Source organism: Arachis ipaensis, chromosome B7 (genome assembly GCF_059453495.1).
Source record: "Arachis ipaensis isolate K30076 ecotype BB chromosome B7, ASM5945349v1, whole genome shotgun sequence".
In the NCBI taxonomy this organism is placed as follows: Eukaryota; Viridiplantae; Streptophyta; class Magnoliopsida; order Fabales; family Fabaceae; genus Arachis; species Arachis ipaensis.
This window is the reverse complement of record NC_142442.1, coordinates 6011848-6035907: the sequence shown is the minus strand read 5'-3', so window position 1 is coordinate 6035907 and position 24060 is coordinate 6011848. Positions and strand designations below refer to the sequence as shown.

The 24060-nt window shown below is 35.0% G+C and overlaps 2 protein-coding genes across 2 annotated transcripts; both read left to right on the top strand.

Annotated features, from left to right (window-relative positions):
• The first annotated feature begins 2574 nt into the window (after positions 1-2574).
• Positions 2575-3966, top strand: LOC110264964 (protein FAR-RED ELONGATED HYPOCOTYL 3-like). The gene is made up of 4 exons (XM_021107654.1): positions 2575-2697; positions 3036-3080; positions 3201-3669; positions 3758-3966. Exons 1-4 carry the CDS (start codon positions 2575-2577, stop codon positions 3964-3966), a joined length of 846 nt encoding a protein of 281 aa, XP_020963313.1.
• Positions 3967-18017: 14051 nt separating this feature from the next.
• BPM5 (BTB-POZ and MATH domain 5) lies at positions 18018-22744 on the top strand. Its single transcript, XM_016311188.3, has 5 exons — positions 18018-18756; positions 19492-19837; positions 20971-21250; positions 21925-22086; positions 22161-22744. Exons 1-5 carry the CDS (start codon positions 18347-18349, stop codon positions 22346-22348), a joined length of 1386 nt encoding a protein of 461 aa, XP_016166674.1. The 5' UTR covers positions 18018-18346; the 3' UTR covers positions 22349-22744.
• Positions 22745-24060: the final 1316 nt, after the last annotated feature.

The following is a 24060-nucleotide window of genomic DNA, read 5'->3' as shown; positions in this document are numbered from 1 at the left end:
TAAGATTATTATATATATTGTCGTGAAAAATGACAATGAAAGTCATGTTTTAATGTTTAATTTTATGTTGCACTTGATGGTTACCATATATACTTTCTACTTTCTTTACTTTTTTATTTTATGTAACAATATGTATGAATGTTCGGTTATATATTATTTGTACAAAAATTACTATTTTTTTTTTTTGGCATTCTAATTAAGGATAATTTGAACTTTTTATTATTAGAAAATGATACAAATTTCCTTCGAGGGAAGCAAACTTGTTTTTCAAATTTTAATTGTTCTCTCTTAAAATAAATTTGGGTGTTCCCAAGAACTTTATGCTATATTTACTTATTTAGATAAGTGGTATAAAGTGAAGTTGAATGAATCCCAAAAAAAATTAATAGGCTTCTATTGTTTGAATTGATAAAATTGTAACGTAATAAGCAGAATAGATTCAATTATCTATCAAATCCTTTAAGTTCGCTTCCTCTCAAAAGGAGAGTTTTGGGTTGAAATCATATTGTTATTATACAAAAAAAAAAAATAGAGTAAATTGTAAATAACTCAATCCTTGAACCACATTCTATTAGGCTGCATTTAAATTGAGAGATAAAAATTAGAAGATAAAGACTGAAAAATAAAGACGGAGATAAGTTTAAGAAAAAATATACGTGACTAAGAGGAGAGTCTGCTAACTATTATCAACACAAATTAAAAAGAATTTAAAATAATTTTATATGGCTTAATTAGGTTTAATTTGGGGTCTATGAAGGGATAAGTATTGTTTTGGTCCCTAACGTTAAGGGTCAGAATCGAAACCGTCCTATCGTAATTTTGGATTTAAAATCATTCTTAACGTTTTTTTCGTATTAAAATCATCATTTTTAATAAAATTATTTATTTTATTACTAAACTACCCTTCTTTTAATAAAAAATATAAAATAAAAAAAAGAACGCAATTTGGGGGAGGGGGAGAGGAAACGCGTTTTTGTTTGTTGGGGGTGGGGTGGGGTGGGGGGGGAGGAAACGGGAAGGATGGAGGGGAGGAGGCCATTGCCGATCTAACCAGCCCACCGGTGGTCCTACTTCGGTCTCTGCATCTGCCGCCACCGTGGAGTGCGTCGCCGAGAAGGGGAGCTCGAGCTGCCGATCTACCCAGCCGTGGAGTGAGTCGTCACCGTTCATGCATGCTCCTGCCACCGCCGATCTACCCAGCCGTTGCTCCTTGCCGCCTCGCCGCTGCTCCTCGCCGCTTCTGCTTCTTGCTTCGATCTCTATTTCTGCTTCTTCTACTTCTGCATCTTCTGCATCTTCTGCTTCATATTCTACTTTCTGCTTTTGCTTGAGTGCTTCTGCTTCTGCATCGTCTGCTTCTGCATCTTTTGCTTTGTCTTCTATTTTCTGCTTCTGCTTCTGCTTGAGTGATTCTGCTTCTACTTCTAATTTAATTTTAATTTGTTATTTACTGATTTTATCATTGTTGTATGTTGATTTGTTGAATCTAGATTGGAATAATGGATTTGTTCATCATAATCCCTAATTTTTATTGTTGGTTTTGTTCTTGTTTTAATTTCTGAATTGCTTTTACTTTTTTTTTTGTTTTTGGATTCATTGTTGATTTGTTTTTGGATTTCTTGAATTTCTGATTTTGAGTTGTGTGTTTTTTTTTGTTGAATCTGTATTTTTAATTTGTTAATGGAAGAAGAATTTGTTCTTCTGAAAGAAGAAGAATTTTTTTTTTGGTTTTGTTGAATTTCTGATTTTGAGTTGTGTGTTCTTTTTTTTTGTTGAATCTGTATTTTTAATTTGTTAATGGAAGAAAAATTTGTTCTTCTGGAAGAAGAAGAATTTTTTTTGGATTTCTTGAATTTCTAATTTTGAGTTGTGTGTTCTTTTTTTATTGAATCTGTATTTTTAATTTGTCAATAGAAGAAGAATTTATTCTTCTGGAAGAAGAACCAGAAGAAGAAGAAGAACAAGAAGAATGAAATGGTGAAAAAAAAAGGTATTTTTGTCATTTAGAAAAAAATTATTAAAAATAACGATTTTAAAATAAAATGTAACATTAAGGATGATTTTAAATCAAAAATTACATCAGGGATGGTTTCGATTCTGACCCTCAACGTTAGGGACCAAATAATACTTATCCCGGTCCATGAATAACATTGAGAAAGAGTGCGAAATCTGTAACCGTGCATGAGGTGAGTAGAACCTTGATAGAGAAGCCCGTGACACCAACCCGATCACGCAACCCTATTCCTAGTTCTCATCGTCGACCGTGTCTCCTTCCATCGTGGAACATTTCCAGTCACCGGGACGCCGCCGTGATCAGTCCGCGGTGATCACCTCTTCCTTCGGATCCCAATTGGTTGCACTAACAGCCCCGTGGAAGATAGATGCGACGTGAGTGCATGGAGGTGTCGCGCAACCGTCGTCTTGTCAACTATACCCGGTAATCTCTTCGTCCTGATTTTATTGACGTCAATAAGAATCTGCAATAACCGTTCCATTTGTAACACAGACCCTTCCTCGAGAACCGATTTTCGGTGTATGTGTCTGTGTTGAAGGCAAGTGTATCACATTACGTCTATGGATACATCAATTTTTGAAGAAGCATCGTACGATATTGCATATAACGTGAGTGAGCATTATAATTCCACCGACGTTAATGTTTTGTCTTTGAGTGAAGATGACACACCACTTGTAGAACAGGTAATTTGTGTTTTAGTAGCATATTTAGTTATGCCTACCAGCAACTTGTATTTAAGGTTTTAAATTTTGAATTATTAACAGGGATACACTTTGTTGCAAAGATTGTGTTTCATTATTTTTTAGTTCACCATATGGAGATGATGTTTGCAACTTTGATTAATTTTTTTTTCTTTTTTTATGGTTATGATCATGGATAGTAATGTTTTCTATCAGTTTAGTTTGGGTTGTTTATTAGTAGGTATTATCAAAAGTTACCTGGTTGTTGGAAGAGTTTTTATGAGTGTCGAATGGTCGATGTTTATCTTGTTTGGTGATATGTTCTCGTTTATCGATTCTAGGAGAAAGAATCTGAAGACGTTATTCAGAGAAAGGATGATGCTACGGTAAGTAATAATGAGGTGTGAAACATATTTTATTCTTGTCACAAAATTAGTGAGATATTGGAAATTGATTAGTTTACCGTGTTTTGTGTTGAATGATACCTTTTCTGAATGGAGTTGCAGTTCTTGGATCACAATGGAATTTCAATAGAGGAAATCTCGTACGTAGGATTGAGATTTAATTTGTTGCAGTGGGCACAAGAGTTCTATTCTAATTATGCAAAGAAAGTTGGGTTTGTGACTAGGATTAGGAATACCAACTTTGACAAGACCAGGAAGGAATTAAAGGTACCTATTAACCAATCGATACACTTCAGTCGTGAAGGTTATCGGGAGTCTCAAGTGAAGGCAGCAACGCGGGTAAAGAGAATAACAACAGCCGGATGCAAAGCGAGGATGTACGTGATGCTTGATAGGCAGAAAGATAATTGGATGGTGTCCAAATTAGAATTGAAGCACACCCACACGTGTTCTGCCAAGCAAGCTGTGCATTACAGTGAGTACAGGGAACTGACCATGCATACCAAGTGTGTGATTCAGAACAACGATAAGGCTGGCATACGGCCTAACAAGACTTACACTGACGAACGAGGTTGGTGGGTCATCAAAGTTGGGTTACTCAGAAAAGGATGTGAGAAACTACATAACGAGGAATCTGTGCTGTGCTGACGTAAACGCAGATGTGAAGGAAATGATTAGCTATTTCATGCGAATGAGATATATAAACCCGAATTTCTTTTATGCAGTTGATGTGGACGAAACTAACAAGTTTAAGAGTGCGCTATGGGTAGATGCAAGATGCAGGGCGTCCTATGAATATTTTGGAGATGTGGTATCGTTTGATACAACGTACAGTAGAAACAAGTATGTGTCTCTGCCTCCATTGTAAGGGTTTACATTTTTTGCACACTATTGTGATTTAGTAGTTTTTGGCTGTGTTTATTGCAGGCATTGACTTCCGTTTGCATCTTTCGTTGGTATCAACTATCACGGCAAGTCCACTATACTCGGATGTGCTTTGTTGGGAAATCAGAAAATTCATAGCTTTGAGTGGGTCTTTAAACACTGGTTGAAGTGCATAGGAACTCCCCCACAGGCCATCATCACGGACCAGTGCAAATCCACGTTTGGCACTATTAGGAATGTCTTCCCAAATACTAGACACTGATGGTGCATATGACACATAATGAAGAAGATACCACAAAAGCTCGGAGGATATGCTCGGTACAGAGAAAGATGCTAAAATGCATGGCACTGTTTGGAATGCCTGTTCTGAAGAATCTTTCGAGAAGGATTGGTGTGCATTCATTATTGAGTTTAACCTAGAGAAAAATAAATGGCTATCAGGTTTGTGCTTTATTGTGCTCTTATGTTCTTTTTGGATGGTAGGTTTGTTGTGCAGGTTCTGTTTTTACTTTACTCGATTTCAGTTTCCGTTGTCATCGGATGATTGGTAACCTATTTGGATACTTTTATGGAATATCTCTTATTGAAACGTCGATGTATAGTTGGTTCACTAAGTCTTTAGTTGTGTGCTGTGATGTAGCTACTTATTCATGATGATGATTCTTGCTTTGATATGTTTTGGTTTTGTAGACCTTTATGACGATCGTCAAATGTGGGTTCCAATATATTTTCAAGGTGAATTTTGAGCTGGTATGTGAAGTACCTAACGGAGTGAGAGTATGCATGCCTTTTTCGATGGTTACCTGCATTGCAAAAGTGGACTGGTTTAGTTCGTGCATGAGTATGACAATATGCTTGGGAACAAAGAGCAAAAGGAACTGGAAGATGATGCTGCAGACTCTAAAGGAGTTGTCCCATGTTCATTGAGCTCTACAATTGAAAGACAATTTCATCATGAGTACACAACCTCTAAGTTTAGGGAAGTTCAACATGAATTCAGGAAAAGAGGAGATTGTTTAGTCCGTGGTGTCACTTAAGAGGGTATTTCATTTCGGGTGACCGTAAACGAGCAATACCTACTATATGAGGAGCCTAAGTCCTGGACGTATAGTGTCGAGTTTGACCCAGAGACACACAATGTTCGGTGCGAATGCAACATGTTTGGATCAAGAGGTATTCTTTGTTGCCACTGTCTTGTTGTGTTCTTTTATTATGGAGTAGACATAGTACCATCTTGCTATGTTATCCCTCGATGGAGCAAGAATGTACAGCGAAAACACACTTTCATCAAGAGCAGCCATGACGAGAAGCGATCAAATGAAAGCCACAACTTATTTAGACGACTGTGTTCACACTTCTATAATCTTGCCCAAGATTTCGTGACATGCGAAGAAGAAGTGGCCATGTTACATTCGGGTCTTGATCACTTAAGGTCAAAGTTGCTTGATTATCGTGTGAACTTGGGGTCCAGGCGTGTTTCAACTACACAAAATAGCACGGTCACACAGCGCGACCCCGCTCTTGGTGAATCTGACATTCAAGGTCCTTCAAAGGTTTCAACGAAGGGTCGGCCGAGATTGAAGAGGCTTGGATTTGAACTCGACACCTCAATCACGAAATCTATGCGAAGAAAGAAGAAGAATCCAGTTTAGCATTTCGTTAGTTTCAAACCACTTGTTAACATGACCAGATGGATAAAGTTGTAACTGTTATTCACTTTATGTTTATGCATGTTTGTTCTTTTTAGGAAGTTAATCAAGCAATGAATCCAGATATAGTGGGGGGGGTTATGCTGGGAGAGCGAATGAATCACAAGAACATGGCGGGTTCTTGTCGTTGTTAAACTCATTTCGGCCTAAGTTGTTGAGCAATAAATATACTTCTAAACGCATAAGTTGTTGAGCCTATGCACAAAATTATCTCAAACCAAGGTGCAAAAGACAAAATTCATATCAACAGTACATGCATTATCGTTGAATTAACCAGCAAAGTTCGTCAAGGTCTAAAGTGCAACTACCCATAAACAACCTAAGAATCCAAAAGAAATAGTCACATTATGTAAGACAAGTAATTTGTCTAATCCCAACAAAATATAGCATAGGGTGTGAGGATTTTTCCTCCCGATGTAAACAAGGACGCAATATGGAGCCTACTTCTTCCCATGTTTAGCTCTTTCTGGTGGATTTTTTCTTCTGCTTTCCTCCAACTCACCGAAGTATGCTCTTTGTATCAGCTGCTGTGAATGGAGTCCTAACCTCCATACGTTTGTTTCTTGGTTGATTGCGACGCACAGGAGGTTGAGCACGACTCTCAAGGGCATTCAAGGTAGCTCCAATGGCTATATTCTTGTGAGATAGGATGATGTCCAACATTATTTTCAATCTGTATAACTTGATGATGTCCTGCATATAAAAATCAATGTTAAAGAACTGCTTGTAGGTACAGATATTGACCTGTGTATAAAAAATATATAAATAAGGTATATAGGTTTGGAAGATCACATAATGCCAGTCATCTAGTTTCCCGCCTTCGTTCTGGTACTCCATGAATTTTATTGTATACACACCACAGTCAAATCCAAGTGAATGGAAAAATGCAATTCTATTAGTGAAACATCTCAATGTAACTAAACAATTAATACATTGCGATATTTTGGAGGGAAGACTCACCCATTTGGTTGTATTGAAACAGAGGCATATGTGCAAGGCAGCCCTTTTTTAGTGAACTTATAAGTCGGGATAGCCACCTGTGCAATTCTTCAATGAGCCTCGCCTAAGACACAAACAACTAAACTTATACAGAATACAACAAGAACGGTTAAATAGAGCTTAAGAGTGATGAACTTTTGTGGTACTGCATATGAATCTAGCCTGCTCCGTGCTGTATCAGGTGGTTTACTGTATATGTTATCCAGTACGAACAGCCTTTTTCCGGAGACATCGAATGCATACACCCACTAGTGACGGGTGATACATACAGGAAAAAATCACTGCACAACTAACAATTGTAACTAGGTATATTACTTGCATTACAAAAAAAAACACATATCTATTGTGATGGTGCTATGATTATAGTAACTTATTATATTGCAAACATACGTACTCATTTTCTATTTGAAGTTGTTTTCTTGTCAAAATATCTAGTATCGGCACCAAAGTGTTGACCCAATCCGACATACGCTGGATTCGGTCCATCTTGAAAGTTTAGCAGATTCTTTGGGACCAATACCATTTCCTGTACAATTACAAATTATCAAAAGTTCATAAACTGTACTATAAATAAATGATTAATATGGACGTTTCCTTACCAAAATCCCCGGACACATGCAATAAAAGTCACTCGTGAATCTTTTTAGACCTGAGTCATTGAATGTGCAACACATCCAGCGTACAACCTACATAACCAACTTGTAAAATCATCAATGTCGACAGCGCATAAGCAACAAACAAATTGGAGAAACATGATTTTCCGTTACATACACTGTTATTGAGCCACGTACGTGGTCTCAATATGCACAAGTCCTCCCTTGATAACACTAGGTGTGGTCTACTCTCATATGACGCCAAAGTTTGGTGGCTATCAAGAGAAGTGTCCACAACCCATCCTCTGATTTGTTGTTCTTCCCGCTCGGTGATTTTCCATCCCCGAAGTAATGGATGAATAGGTCGGGGAGGAGAATGTAAGGGTGATTTAAAGAGCTGCGTCATCCCAAGAGAGAAAGAGGGGTGTTGTGGACTCGGTGTGTAGTAGGAAGAACCTCTTGGAAAGATTGCTTGGATCGGATCTATGCTAACAGATCTCGAGGCGTAAACTCGCACTCTGGATCCCGCTAAGATAAGATGTCAGGATGCTTGTTTGGAATTAAAAAAAACTGCGATGGTCAACCTTTAGGAATTGTTTAGGAGGCTATAAAAAAAAACCTTGTATACTACTACCGGAAACAAAGTTATGTAGTAATCACTTGCCTGTCAAAAAATTCAGTAGAATATTCCTTAACCCCTACATACTCAACTAATGCTCTTGACGATGTTTTTGGTTCAGGAGCAACTTTCTCAGTTGGTTAATTAGTTGATTCCGACTGGATGGTTGTGATGATTTTTCCTTCTACCCTGTGACGCTGAGGTGTTTTCCTTTGAAGAGTTTTGCTGCAGAATCTGATGCCAATGGGCTGGTCATCGTCATGATCTGCTTCCGATGATACTGAATGACGGGTTATGCACTACTAACTCCCCCTCCCCCATGGTGGATCCCTGAAACCACAATATCAAAAAAGTGGTTCACAAATACCTTAAAGTGCTTTCATAGTACATAAAGAACTCAAGACTAACTGATAGAGCATATCAGTTAGGTTTATTAAATAATGGCACAACCAGTAACTTGTTTAACCATAACATAAACCCATGCTCATGTTCCAAACTACATAGATGCAACTAACAAACTCTAAGAAGGAACATCTTGCTCACCTTCGGGTTCTCTTTTTCGTTTGTCCTATTAGTCATGCCTGCCTCCCCATCCCTCATACGTGGTTGACGTGTCCTCCTTGAATCAGATCTTCGACGCAATCTCTTTGCAATTGGCTCGTCGTCATCGTCATCACCGTCCGATGCAACTGCATGTGTATTCGGGTGCATCAAAACCTCTCTAACTCCCTCCCTGCAAGTAGATTCCTGAAATCACATCAACAACACAAATTCAACGTAAATGAAAAGTAAAACATAAACTGAACAGTTTACTTGATCTACGTTTAAACATGAAAAAGAAATACTTAGTAAATGTTAATCTTAACTCACTTTTCTGTGGTCCACGTCTTCTCGTTCAGGGCTTGGGTCACTTGTGTCCTCTAGTGTGGCACCCTCCTTACTCCCATCTTCATTCCGGCCAGGTTCGCTGCAATCCTGTTGTTGGCCATTAACTGGTCAGAAGACACATACAGCTAAAGCAACATCATGTTCGATAACATGAAAATATAGACATAATAAACGACACACCTGTTAGCGACGTCTTCCAGTGCTTAATAATAAAATGCAAAACCATGATTTTTATGAATTCAAAAATTCCATTTGTAGTCAATTACATCAGAAAATGAGCTTCGAATTAAAAATTGATGATTTTAACACATAACTAATAACTTGAAAAATTAAACAACTTGTGCGGGACATAGGACACCGATAGCACTGCGTCAATGAATTCCTCCGGTTGAATAGTTTCTGCCATAGCGCTAAGCTCCTTGGCAGTCCATGCAGAAAGCCACGACTTAGGTTCTTGACAACCCTCGAGTTCACCGTGCTTTAGCTTCTGGAAGTACAACACCTGGAGATATTGTATAAACAATTTAGTTTTAGAGATGCACATTTTAGTCACATTAGATTGCATTTTAACTTAACAACATTACAAGCAACCCAAACATGCAGCCCTCACAGGATTTGTTCTTTTTATATTGGTACTTCCTAGTTGCCTGTTCTAGAGAATTAAAAATATGCAATGGCCAATGATATCTCACCGAATCAGATATATCAAGTACTGTGTTGATGTGCCATGGCGAGATTACATGTTACACAGTCGGGCACAAAAACATCTTCAGCACCAGTAGGATGTAGTATCTCCTGAACTCCATCCTGTCATCTTCAGTATCCATTGCACAATGCTTGAAAAAATGCCTCAGCTGTACAGTTTTCAATCGGTGATATCTTTTTTTAATTGACACATGAGCAGCATTCCTACCGTCGAATAGTGGAAAGTCGTCAACTGCAACATGGATATGTATAAAATAGGGCAAAACGAGCAGTGCCATAGGTAGAACATAGCAATGACCATGGAGACCGAAACAAATATAACCAATTTAGCGGTGTGTAATAGGTAAAGGTATACTCACCCCAGGTGGGATACCAAAAAGACGCTGAAAAAGCCCCGGCACAATGCGGATGTTCCCATTTTCTAACTTGAGGGTGCTCGTTTCAGTGTTATAGGCTTTGGCCAACATCACCATTATGCCTTGCCTCACTTGCCATTTTGGGACAAGCTTCAGGAAACCAAAACCAATTTCTTCTATCTCATCAAGCTTTGCTTGATCCTAATTGGTTTTCAGTTCCTTGAACAACTCTGCGATGTAAAATGGTGAGCATCTTGTCTCTAGTAATTTCTGTAAAACATACTAGGGGACTGTCAGAAACAAACAACTGAATAAGAACTATTATAAGAGTACAAAATTGTGGATGAGGTTTTACCGGCTTTCCCATGTATATAAGGTAGTTTCTGCGTAAAGAGCATAAATTGATTCCAAGTAGAAACTTCCCTTGTGTTGCCCAAAGTCAACTAAGCTAGAAGTACAAAATATTGGGGAAAATACAGTCAACATATAAGAATCTATTATAGTGGAACGGATAACAAAAAAAGCCCCTAGAAACACTTCATAAAAGCTAAATGTGATCACAGTACTCACCAATTAAAAAATTAATATGCACCATTAAACTTGTGGCTCGATGAACCATGAAGCAACCAACTATTTTAAAAAAATTCATATATATCTCAATGCATTTTTAGAACAAAAAATGAGGACAACAATTATTTAACCTATTTGTATAATAACGTTTCCAACGTGTGTACGAAAAAATACTTCTATGGACATTTCATAAAGGCTATATATGATCAAGATATACACCAATTTTAAAATGAATTTTCTGTTGTGTGTGTCATAAGAAAATTCACCTCAAGACAGAATAAGCTATGCAAATTTAAAACAAAAAAAAAATATAAGACATTAACAGCACAATATTTCATCTTCTGTGTTTTCTAATTCAACACAGATAAATGACTAAAAATAATAATACAAACTAAAAGTTTAACCAAAGTATGCTATCACTCAGAGAATTGCTTATCTGACCATCAAATTTAGACACACCAATTAGAAATTAAATTTTCTAATCAAAAGCACCAAGAAACATCCCATAAAAGCTAAATGTGATCAAAGGACACCCCAATTATAAAATCAATTATGTCGTTGCTCTTGCCACTCGGTGAATCATGAGGCAACCAAATATTTAAAGAACCACATATAGATCTCAATGTATTTTTAAAAATTAAAAATGAGGAAAGCATTTATTAACCTATTTATAACCATCGTACACTAAAATAATGAACAAGACACATCTGATGTAAAGAAGGAGCATTCGCAAAGACAAATTATTAGACACACCAATTATATTTTCAATTTGCTAATAAAATGCTCTTAGAAATATTTCAAAAAATCAGCTAAATATTAACAGAAGCCACACCAATTGTAAAATTATTTTGCACTATTGCTCTTGTCGCTCAGTGAATCATGAAGCAACCGAATGTGTACAAAAACACATGTTGATCTCAACGAATTTTTTAAATAAAAAAAGATTACAGCAATTATTTAATCTATTTGTATAATCACATCATTCACATGTCCAATTTGAGTACGAAAAAATACTTTTTTGCATATTACAAAAAGACTAAATATGCTCAAAATATATACTCATTCTCAACTGAATTTGTTGTTCTGTGTATCACAAGAAAATGCACCACAAGACATATTAAGATACTATGAACAAGACACATAAAGCAAATTAAACCGAAAAAAAATATTAGGAAATATTGCTAAAATGAACAAGCCATATCTGATGTTAAGTTGGTGTACTCTCAACAGTAAATTAATAGACACACAAAATACAAATTCAATTTGCTAATAAAAAGCTCATATAAATATTTCCATAAAAGCTAAATGTTAACACAGGCCACACCAATTATATAATCAATTTGCACAGCTGCAATTGTCGCTCGGTGAATCAAGAAGCAACCAACTATTTAATAAAAAACACATAGATCTCAATGCATTTTTTAGAACAAAAAATGAGAACAACAATTATTTAGCCTATTTGTATAATAACATGTCCAACCTGAGTACGGAAAAATACTTTTACGCACACTTCAAAAAGGCCAAATATGCCCCAAAAGAGACACCAATTTGTAACTGAATTTCCTGTTTTATATGTCATAAGAAAGTTCAGCACAAGACACAATAAGCTATGCAAATTAAAAAAAAAAAACATTAAAGCATTAGATTAAGACCACGTTTCAACTTCTGTGTTTTCTAATTCAACATAGACCCATATTGAACAACAACAATACAAACAGTAATTTAGCACTGGAACACTATCGCTCACCGAATTTCTAAAATGATTAAGACACATCTGAATAAATTATATTACTAAATTATGTTAGATTTAATAAATTATATTATCACATGCATCTATCATAAATAAATTATATTACTAAAGTATCTGAAACAATATTAAATTCCAAAGATGGGAAAAAGGTACTAAAAAGTATGACAACGACAACAACTTTGTCAGGAAGGGTGATCACAGAGGCACTACACCAAACAATGTTCTTCAGTCTCCAAATAACACAACACAACCACAAGGGATAAACCGAAAACCGTCCCAACGACAAAAACTATTCAATAACTGATAACACCATTTTTGTCACATAACTGATAGAAAACAGCATGCGAAACCACCTTGGTACAGGGAACAAGTTCAACAAAAAAACCACTTCATTCACCAATTTCCAAGTTCTTTCACAGCCAACAGACACAGACCCATGTTTAATCATTCTCAATCCAAATATAATGCTCAGAATTAAAAATCTATACAAGCACCTAATTTAAATCTCAAAGACCCACTAACCTCGTAGTGTCGCGATGGTGCCGAAGGGAAGACACCCTTCTATTCGGGCTCGTCCGCGAGTGAAGGAGTGGCACTCGGTGGGAGGGGCGAATCCAGAAAGCCATGGGGTTTCTAGCGAACCCACACGACCCGATGAATTCAGCCGCGGCGTGTGGTGAGGCGGCGCTGGGTTGCTGCGTGTTGTTGAAGGTCGGACAACCAGATGCGTTTTCGAGGCACCTCCGACGATAACATGCACCAGACCTGGCGGCTTCACGGCAACTATGGGACCGTACTCTTGACGTCGTGGTCAGGTGGTCCGGCGGCGTTGATTTCTCTTGACGGCGGAGATAGCAACAATGGAGGCTATGCAGCACTGGATGCGGATAGGGGAGGTTGGGAGAGATCATCCACGGTAAGTCAATGTGGGTCTATAGTAAATTAGGTTTAATGGGGTAAATTAGGTTTAATCCAGGTTAACTTGGATGTGGCTTTTGTAAGTGAATGGGCTTGGTATCCAGCCCAACTAATGTTGGCAGATCTTGGCAGAAAGAATGTTGGTAACGTAGCATAATTGTAAGTTTAATTATTATGTTTTGTATAGAGTATACAAAATTGAGTTATATCTCAATATTCTATTTGATTTACTAAAATATCCCTATTTATATCTCACTTAAAAAAACCCTAGCCCCTTAAAATGCAATTCATCTCTCTCTCTCTCTCTCTCTCTCTCTCTCTCTCTCTCTCTCTCTCTCTCTCTCTCTCTCTCTCTCTCGTGTCGCACCTCATGCCTCGTCTGGCTCTGCTTCTTCTATCGCCATTGTGTTGGCTCCTCTGCAGATTTTGCTCTGCTCCTCTTCGAAGCTCTGCCTCTATCGAAGTTTGACTCTCTCTTGGCAGTAGCTTGCTCTGCGGTTGTACAACACGGCAACATCCCAAAACGTCACTCTACTAAGGTTGTGGTTATTGCGCTTCTGTCCCCTGTACTCACTGATGATTCGTCGTGCTGCCTCCGTTTCCTGTGCTCGCCACGCCGTCTCTGTTCCAGTTTTACGTCGTCGTATCGCTTCTGTGTTCCACTATTTTTCTCTTTTCTATTCTGATTTTGAATTCCTCTTTTGAATTTGATTTTGACATATGTTATGAGATTGTTGTTATTTTTAGTATTACTATTGTTGTTAGTGGTGGAATTTGATATGGTGTTATGAGTTTGTTGTTGTTGTTGTGGAATCTGATTTATCATTTATGTGACAGTATTATTATTGTTGTTGGTGGCAGAGGTGTGGTGATGAGATGAGATTGTAGGGATGGCAACACCACTCGAACTCGCGGGTATCCACCCACCCCTACCTGCTCAGAGTGGGTTTTAGCGGGGTGGGGTGGGACCGGATTTAGGTACTACTCGCCCCGATATATATGTGTGTGTGTGTGTAATATATGTAAAATAATTAGTAAAATGATTAATAATATTGTATTATATTTAAAATTTTACTTTAATTTATATTATGTATGTGATGATGGTTATATAAATTTTGAAATTTAATTTTATTTATTAGATTTTAATAATTATAAAGGCGGGGCGGATACCTGCAGAGGCGGGTTAGGGTTCAACCTTTTACTACTGCGAATAAAAGCGGGACGGATTTTATGCGAATTATTGTAGGATGAGGCGGAGTCGGATATAGCAAAAATCCGCCCCGTAAGAAGTAAAGTGGGATTGCATTGGAAGTAAAGAATAGATTTAAAAATATAAAATTTTAAACGAGAATATTTTAAGAATAAAATGTTATTAAAATTTCAATTTTCGTTTTTTAAAATTTCAGTTCTTTATATTTCTATTTTCTAAAAATACTGAAAAAATTAAAATTTTAATTCTAACCTTTGATAGTCAAATACAATAATTTCAATGTCCTAGTCTCAGTTACCAAACTATCTTATACTTGGTTTCTATCAATCTTAGTCTATCTCTACTATTAGACCAATAATATCTATTCTAACTGAATATATACATGTGTACATTCAAAAAAAAAAAACACTTTGCAATTTAGCGTTATGTTTTTGTGTACCATAAAGAAATAGATCGATGATCATCATTGGCATCCAAACAAAGAATCATTCTTTCTAACCCAAACCCAATGTTATTAATAAAAGTTTCGAAGCCCAAAGCCCAGCCGTTAGAGTTAACAAGTCACTCCACTCCCTACTCACATCACATCACATCAGACATGCTCCTACCTTTTTTTATCCACAAAAGTCTAAATTCTACAAACGTTTATTAACCTTACCTACCTTCTCTTTCTTTGCTTTTTGATTTTTGAACACTTTATTGAGTAAAACTGCTTAACTGGATTCAAATTAAGCTTTCATAGGCTGATTAGGCTCCCCCTCTTCCAATAATACCCCACCACGTCACCAGACTTTGCACAAAATCAAGGGCACATTTGACATTTTAATACTTCACAAATTTATAGGGATCATACTATTTTAAAATAAAAAAATTAAATAATTGATATCAATAAATTAATGAAAAAATAATTTTACGTAAATATTTTGAATAAAAATTAATTATACGTCTGTTTTAAATATATTTATACAAATTGAATCAAACAGATCCAATTTAAACATTTATATATAAATTAAAAGATAAAGTATATTTTTTATCTTTAAAATTTAGCAAAAATTTTAAAAATACTCCTAAATTTCATTTTGTTTTAACTGTCCCAATAATTTTCGATTTACATCAAATATATTTTTGATGGTTAATTTTTCATAAAATTTAAGACCAATTTAACGACGATTTTATAAGAACAATCTTCAACCCAATCAAATCAAGCATAATTTTCATGTATTATTATTAGATTGGTCTTAAATTTTTTGAAAATTTAGCCGTCGAGAATGTATTTCATGCAAATAAAAAACTTTTAGGACAAAATTGAAACAAAATAAAATTTAGAGATATTTTTAAAACTTTTACCAAACTTTAGAAACAAAAAATATACTTTACTCTAAATTGAATTAGCTTCATTCAATTTATTATTTATATAAAATATATATAATAAATCGTATCAGTACCTTTTATTAAAAGAATTTAATTATTTTTAATAACAAATTTAAAACTTTACTAATTTTGTTGCATTTGTTTTGGAAGATTACACTAAAATCATAACAAACTATATAATATGTGTACTAAAAAATAACTATTATATATTTACATATAAATAAATATATTATTTTATAATTTAATATATATTTTATATAAATAATTAATTTTTAATATATAACTAAAATAGTTAAAACCATACTTATTATATAAAGATTATTTAAAAACTATATAAAAGAATTGTTAAAGTAGATTAAATTGGAAGATTCATTTATTTTAACCTATTAAAATTATGAATTAAGCTAATAAAATTTTAAATGTAGATATTTTAAAGTAAAGACGTTGTTAAGGTGATAAAATAAAAAATTAATTAATATTAATTTTATAATTTTTATAAACTATGTATTTTATTATCTTAATCTAAGGACTAATTTAGATAAATAATTTAATTAAATGTTTCTGAAAAAAACTTTAAAATATAAGAATTTATATTAAAAATAATTTATAAATAAGTTAATTTTGTGTTTAAAAAAATTATTATAGAAATATTTATTTTAAAATTATGTAATAAATATAAGTGATAAAATAATTTTTGAAAAAATTTTAAAAGTTTTTAAATAATTTTTAAAAAAATTAAAAACGTATGTAAAAAATTGTGTCATCATCGTTAATATGATTTTTCAAAAATTAAAAGCCAAAAAAATAATTCTTAAAACTTTTCAAATTAATCCTAAAATTAATTAACTTTATGGCTTTATTAACTTCTTATTTCTTTTTTTGGTGAATGAAAATTTAAAATAATTAAATAAAAAAAACAAAGTCCTAAAAAATAAAAAGACACACCAAGATCCCTTTGAACTAATCTCAAATTTCTTTTAAAACACTAGAAGGTCTACATTCGACCTCAACGCTGTCTTAAACTCTTACTTCTTTGCTCTAGAAAATCTTATTCTTAAAATTTCTACACCCATACATATAATTAATTTTAAGGGTAATTTTTTTAAATAAATAAATGGATATTAATTTTACTTAATTACACATTTTTTAAATAAATACATTTTTTTATGAATCTATGAAAATTATTACTGACAATAGTGAATTAAGACGGATTAGGAGATAACGTAAACTGTTATAAACAGCAGTGATTTTTGTAGAACGTTATTTAGACATAAATCACTACAAACAATAGCAATTTATGTGTGTTGGATGTTGAACGTAAAGATGAAGACAAGAACGGTTTATGTTGAACGTGTTACTAATGCCTAAGTGTCCAACTCTAAGAGTGTATAGTATGTCAGGAGCTTCCAATTTGAAATTGGTGCTTTATTGTGGTAACGCTCAAGTTTCTCTCATAAATTAAATATTCACACTTCTAGTTGGAATAACGCCCCTCATCTCATTTTAGACGTTAACAACGTCCTTTTAGAAATAAAGTATACTCGTAGGCATTATTTTTGAATGGCGCCCTTTGAGTTGGGTATTACCAACAACGTCAAACTATCTTTGCATGCTTTGCTTGTTTCTTGAATAATATAGATTGCTTGCATGCTTCATTAAGTGGCGTCAACAACGCCTTCAACATGCATGTTTCATTGTTTGATTCAGGCTATTAACATGCATATAAGCTTCATGAATTAACATTAGTGCATGCATGCTTTTTGCATTTCATTATTAATTAATAGCACATGCATGCATACTTTAATCATTAATTCAAAGAAAGTTCGGCGCTGATAACGCCTAACTCAAAGGGCATCATCTAAGAGTAATACCTGCGAACCTACTTTTTTCTCAAAATAGACGTTGTTAACACTCAAAATAAAGGGTGTTATTCCAAATAGAAGCGTGAATATTTGATTCATGAAAAAAAATTGAGCATTTTCCCGAATGAAGCATCCATTTCAAATTGAAAACTCTTGATATACTAGACACTTTTGAAGTTAGACACTTGGATATTAGTAACACACTCAATCTAAATCATTAATACCTCCAATAATTTACGTTCAACATTCAATACACATAAACCGCTATTGTCAATAGAGATTTCTATAAATTCATAAAAAAATATATTTATGTTTTCGTTTTAAAAAATGTATAATCAAATAAAATTGATCTCTATTTTATTTATTTAAGAAAATTGCCTCATTTTAACGCAATTTGATTAGTTCGAAATTTTATTACTATCAATTTTTTCATTTCAAAAATTTTCCCCCAATGACGTCAACCACCGTTACCTCAGAAGTCTCCAGACCGTGACGACTGACGCACCCAATTCAATACCAATCTCAAACCCAAAACTCTTACTCTTTTCTTCTTCCTTCCCAGCAAAAAAAGAAAAACAAAATTAGAAAAAAAAAAGAGAGTTAAATTAAATAAAAGCAAAATTGGAATTTAGATTCCAAATTCCTCAGATTCCCCAAATCCAGTTCACTTTCGTTTTTATTTCCATTTCAGCTTCAATTTAATTTCATTTCCCGTTCAGATTGAGCTGAATTCGTTCTCCGTCGTCGTTTCGTTTCGCACCGAAATCGCATGAATCTGCGATTCTGATAGCAGAGAGCTAACAACCAACCGCCATGGCCGGAACCTCGACGACGCCAGAGAAGTCGGCGACGGCGATGGCGCTGATGTCTCCGACGACCTCGCGGTCGGTGACGCAGACGGTGAACGGCTCACATAAGTTTGTGATCCAGGGTTACTCTTTGGCGAAGGGTATGGGAATCGGAAAACACATCGCGAGCGACGTTTTCTGTGTCGGAGGTTACCAGTGGGCGATCTACTTCTACCCCGACGGGAAGAATCCGGAGGATAACTCAGCTTACGTTTCGGCGTTCATCGCTCTCGCTAGCGAAGGAACCGATGTGAGGGCGCTTTTCGAGCTCACGCTTGTTGATCAGAGTGGACAGGGAAAGCATAAGGTCCATAGCCACTTCGATCGGTCGCTCGAGAGTGGACCTTACACCCTCAAGTACAAGGGAAGCATGTGGTAGGGTTTTACGGATTCTCGATTTTTCTTTTTCCTAGTTTATATATGAATCCTATGACAATTCTATTGTGTTCCGAGTTTGATTTTGCTTTTCCTTTCTTTTGGTTTGCGGTGATATTTAGTTCGATTTTGATTTTTCATGGTGTTTGTATGTGTAATGAAGCTTATGTTGCATATGTGAGGAGAAATTAGGGATTATCTGGCCTCAGGTTCATGATTATTTACTCCATTCTGCAATATTCTTAACTTTGTATATTTGATACGCTCATAATTCAATGTTTGTGGATACAAAATGATGGTGTGAGGAGAGAATAATTTTTTATATGATAGAAGTGGAGTTGGAATGTAACATTGTCATCTCAAAGTGAGTTCATTATTGTTCTTCCTTAGACTTAGAGGAACAGTTCATTATTGTTCTTGATTGGGTCGTTCTTGCTCATAATTAACTCAATTGAAAACATTATACTGGTCAGAATAGTATTTATTGTAATTTATATGGATAATTGTTATTTTTGCCATGGGTCTTGTGATGCACAAATCGAATGCTTAACGGAAAAAAAAGCGCGCGTTCCATTAATTCTGTCCTTTTTAGTGTCTTCGATACATCATCATATTCCTTTTGTCTTCCCCTTTATGCCAATTAGACGCTGAAATGGATGCTGGGTTAATGCGAAAAAAAGTACTGTGCTATTTTGATGGTTGTGAAGTGATGATAAAGTTTATCTATTCTTGCAGGGGGTACAAGCGGTTTTTCAGACGGTCTGTGCTTGAAACCTCTGATTTTCTTAAGAACGATTGCTTGAAAATCAACTGTACAGTTGGAGTTGTGGTTTCAGCTACAGATTGTCCGCAACTTCACTCTATCAGTGTACCAGAGTCAGACATCGGATCTCATTTTGGTATGCTATTGGAAAATATGGAAGGCTCAGATGTTACTTTTGATGTAGCTGGGGAGAAGTTTCCTGCTCATAAGTTAGTGTTGGCTGCTAGATCCCCTCAATTTCGATCGAAGTTTTTCGAAGGCTTAGATGCAGAAAAGCGAGAGATCACAATATCAGATTTAGAACCTAAGGTTTTTAAGGTAAAAACGTATTATTTTGGTCCCCTTCCTGATTTTCTTTCATTCATGGCATTGAGTTTGGCTAGGATTTACTTTCAGTTATTGTGTTTTCGTCTGAGTTCTTTTGCTAGACTTTATGATTTTCTATATAGAAAAATGATATTGCAGGAATTAAGGGAGAAAATACAGATAAAGTTTTCAAATTGCAAAAAGATAAGCCTTTTTAAAAAATAAATAGCTGTTTAGTATGAAATGAAATGAGGATATACAAATGAATGATGTGGCACATTAGTCTTTCCATATCTAGTCACGATTGTTGTCAAATGTAGAAAGAAACAGCCATTCTATTTTATTTTCCCGCCTTTACTGATTTTGCGGATGCCATGTGATTCTGTACACGTCACTAGTATACGCCCGTGCGACGCTCGGGCTGATTAACTGATCCATTGAAAATTGAAGGTTACCATTTCTGTTTGCATAAAAAACATTAAAAATATAAGGTAAGCCAATATATAGACACAGCACATGGCTTTGAAAATGAACTTGTTAAATGATTTTGCTGTTCATTTTTTCGCTAGAGAAGAAAGAAATAGTCTGCCCAAGGCGAAAAAAACCTACCAAGTACATGTCCTTTCCAAAGGAGAGAGTTTTTTCAGCACATAATTTAGAACCCGCAACAGAACACATCTACGCACCCTTCACAGTAAAAAACTTATATAAGAATTAATAATTGCCACATGCCCCCTGTCAGAGTTGTTTCGATTGTGCTTTTGTACATCATTTGTCAAAATCTTTTAGTACCACATTTAAAAATATATGTTTAAGATACTATTCAGAACTGATTTAATCATAAGAAAAATCTCTTTTGCATTTGGATATAATTATTAAAATTTTGGTTATACTTTTAATAAATCTCCCTTCTTCTGCATCTCTTAAAACCAGAATTTTCTTCTCACATGCATCTCAGAAAAGAAAGCAGAACATTAAATTATTTTCTAATCATGATTTTTCTCTGTAAAAGAAGCGCTTATAAAAGCAGTCTGCAACTCTCCATAAACTCAGAAAAAATATTTTTGAAAGTATTTTTCTTGCAAAATAGGTACAAACATTATGCACCCTACCTAGGTATCCTAATTTTCCTTTTACTTTTGCAGGCCATGCTGCACTTTGTCTATAGGGATACCCTTACAGAAGAGGTGGACATGGTTCCATCTACCACATATAGTGATTTTCCAGCTTCGGATACATTGAAAGGGAAGTTGTTAGCTGCAGCAGACAAGTATGGCTTGGAGAGGCTTAAACTGATGTGTGAATCTTGTCTTTGCAAGGACATTTGTGTGAGTTCCGTGGCCAATATTTTGACTTTGGCTGACAATTGCCATGCTACAGAGTTAAAATCTGTTTGCCTAAAATTTGCTGCTCAAAATCTAGCAGGTATGCTTTATTGTCATCACTTTACCTCTTTCTCAACTTGCAATCATACACACGTTAATAGGGATGATTTCCTTGCAAGTTTTTGTTAGTGACGGCTAACTTAAAATTAGACCTGAAATGAAACATGGTTAGAATGCAGATACAGTTTCAAATTTAGAATTCCCCCCTTTCTTTTTGTTAGTTTTCTTCCACTACTTTCTTTTTTCACTCCTTCCTTTTCCCTTCTTAGTTATTTTTAATTTTCTGTGCTTGCATATTCCAATATAAAACACAGCATCTGGTGAGGGGTTTGTGTTTTGCATTTCGTTTTGTTTGTTCTTGAGATTTTAGAAAATTATGGATCATGAATTGCTGGGATGACTTTTGTTCCATGCTCTGATTCTGGGGCATGAGGAGCAGTTTCCTTGGCTTAGATGAACACACTGGACACCACAATCATTAGATTTTCATTAGTGTCATAATTAGTTATCAGTATTGGACTTCCTTGATTCATTTTTCAAACATGTCAGGCTACACACACACACACACACACACACGCACAAACACACACACATACATATACACTTGCAGAGAATCGCGTAAAGAGTTAATTAAAAACATTGACCTTGTTATTTCCTTTACCTTAATTTTTTACATACTTCATATGATGGTTCCTTTTTTGTATGGACTTTTAGCTGTTATGAGGTCAGATGGATTTGAGCATATGAAAGAAAAATGCCCATGGCTACAGTCAGAGATCTTGAAGACAATTGCGGGCTGTGAGAGTGACAATTGCAGCGGAGGGGAAAAATCTCAGAGCGTGTGGGCGCAGCTATCAGAAGGTGGTGACACAAATGGTAGGAGGGTCAGGCAAAGAATCTGATATCTGTTGTCACACACTGGTATCTCTCTGAATCTTTTGTAAATGCAGGTGATCATGCTGATAAAAATGATAAAGGCAAAGGAGAGGGAAAACCCTTTTCTGTCCAACTTCCCAATGTTTCAATGGGTAGTAGTTTAGGAAAAAGAGGTAGACCACTACTAGTGGTATGCGTATGCAGGTTTTTGTTGTCAATGTCACAAGTGATGTGTATGTTGCTAGTGCAGAGAAGTCACTAAAAATGAGCTACCTCTGGAGTAGTAGACTTTTGACACTGAATATACTTTTAGAAGTGGATAATTGGGTTGCTGGACTATTGCTCCTGTCTTCGTTCTAGTTAATTGTGCTATATTTTAACCCTCTTAGCATGTGTTTGTGAGTTTGGGTCTTGAAGGGGAAAAGAGTGAAGGGAAGGGCTTGAGAACCGACTCTGATTCAATCAAGTCATTCGTTTCTCTCCCTTCTAGTTGGGTGGTGTTGTTGTGTACCATGTACAAAAAATATTCATTTTGTAGCAATCATTTTCTTCATGATAACATTATCACAATTGTTAGTGACTAGCTCACAACATTTTATTTGTACAATAATATATTTCTCTGATATAAGCAATAGATGACTAGGGCCTTATATGGAAATGCCAGTTCTAAGTATTCTGGTTTCAGGCTATTGGAAATTTATGAATTTTAAACTTGAGTAGCCATTTTCTTACACTTACGGGTCTGCTCAATTTTAGCAGACATTTATGTGCAACTAGTGTTTGGGTATGTGCACGATCGAATTGTACGTGAACCCGGGAATTCTTTGTAATTACTCATTTTATTTTCATCTGAATTCTTCAATAGGCAATGGATAATCTCGGTGGTGGTTTTTTTAATGCATTTTGAAGTTTGATAAGTTATTTCCCCTAATTGAAGAGGGAAAAAAATGGAAAAAACCATGTGTCTAATTCAAAGAAACAAGTTACTATAAATCATAGTGAAAAAGCCATGTGTCTAACGGCTTTCGGTTATTAATTTTTAGGTGCATTTGAGTTTTCGCCATAAATTATACTCAATAAATTATTCCCACCATCAAAGTTTTTTTTTTTGGTCCCACCATCAAAGATATCTCCATCTTGCTGTTACAACGAGCATATTTATCGAATTATCCAACATTTTATAGGCCTAATGCTATAGATACAAATGTATAATGAGCCCGCTAGAAGGTGGACAATTTTCTGGCCAACTATGTAGAAGGAGTTTAAGGCCTTAAGTTCACCCTCCCTCGACTTCATCTTTCTAGATACTGTGCCACAGTACTTGAAGGAGTCATTACATGATGATGGAAAGGGGTAGTTATTCCCCAGTCAGATTTTTATTGGTTTTTTTTTTCTTTGGGCCTATGTCCCGTTTAGTTCACCAAATAAAAAATAGAATATAATAATTTATGTAGCTAAAATTATAGTTATAATATTTTTTTTGTTTCTCTGAATTGTGTGAAAAGTTGTGTGTAATATAACTATATAAGTATAAATATACTGTCCGTAAAAAAAAAAAGTATAAATATACTGAATTTATGTATAGAAAATCTGACATTGTAAAAAGATTAGCTTGTTGGCCTGTTAGTTTTAGTTTTTATAATCAATTCAAAAATTATAATAAAAAATCTTGAAATATATGATTATTATATTATAAGAGTATAATTCAAAATATATCTAAATCTATATTAAATTGTTTTTGAGTTATAATTATTCTTTGATGTCAGAATCTAATTCTAATTTAGAAATTTATAATTTATGGACGCACCACGCTTTTACTTTTTCTAGTAATCTTTGTGTTATAGATAGTTGAGTTTGGGTGAACTTCTCAAAAAAAAATCTTTTTTTAGTTATTTTTTTAAAAGATCTTATGAAAAAGTAGAAGTAATTTTATGTTTGGGTATCTAATCTAAAAAGATTTTTTATCTATCAATT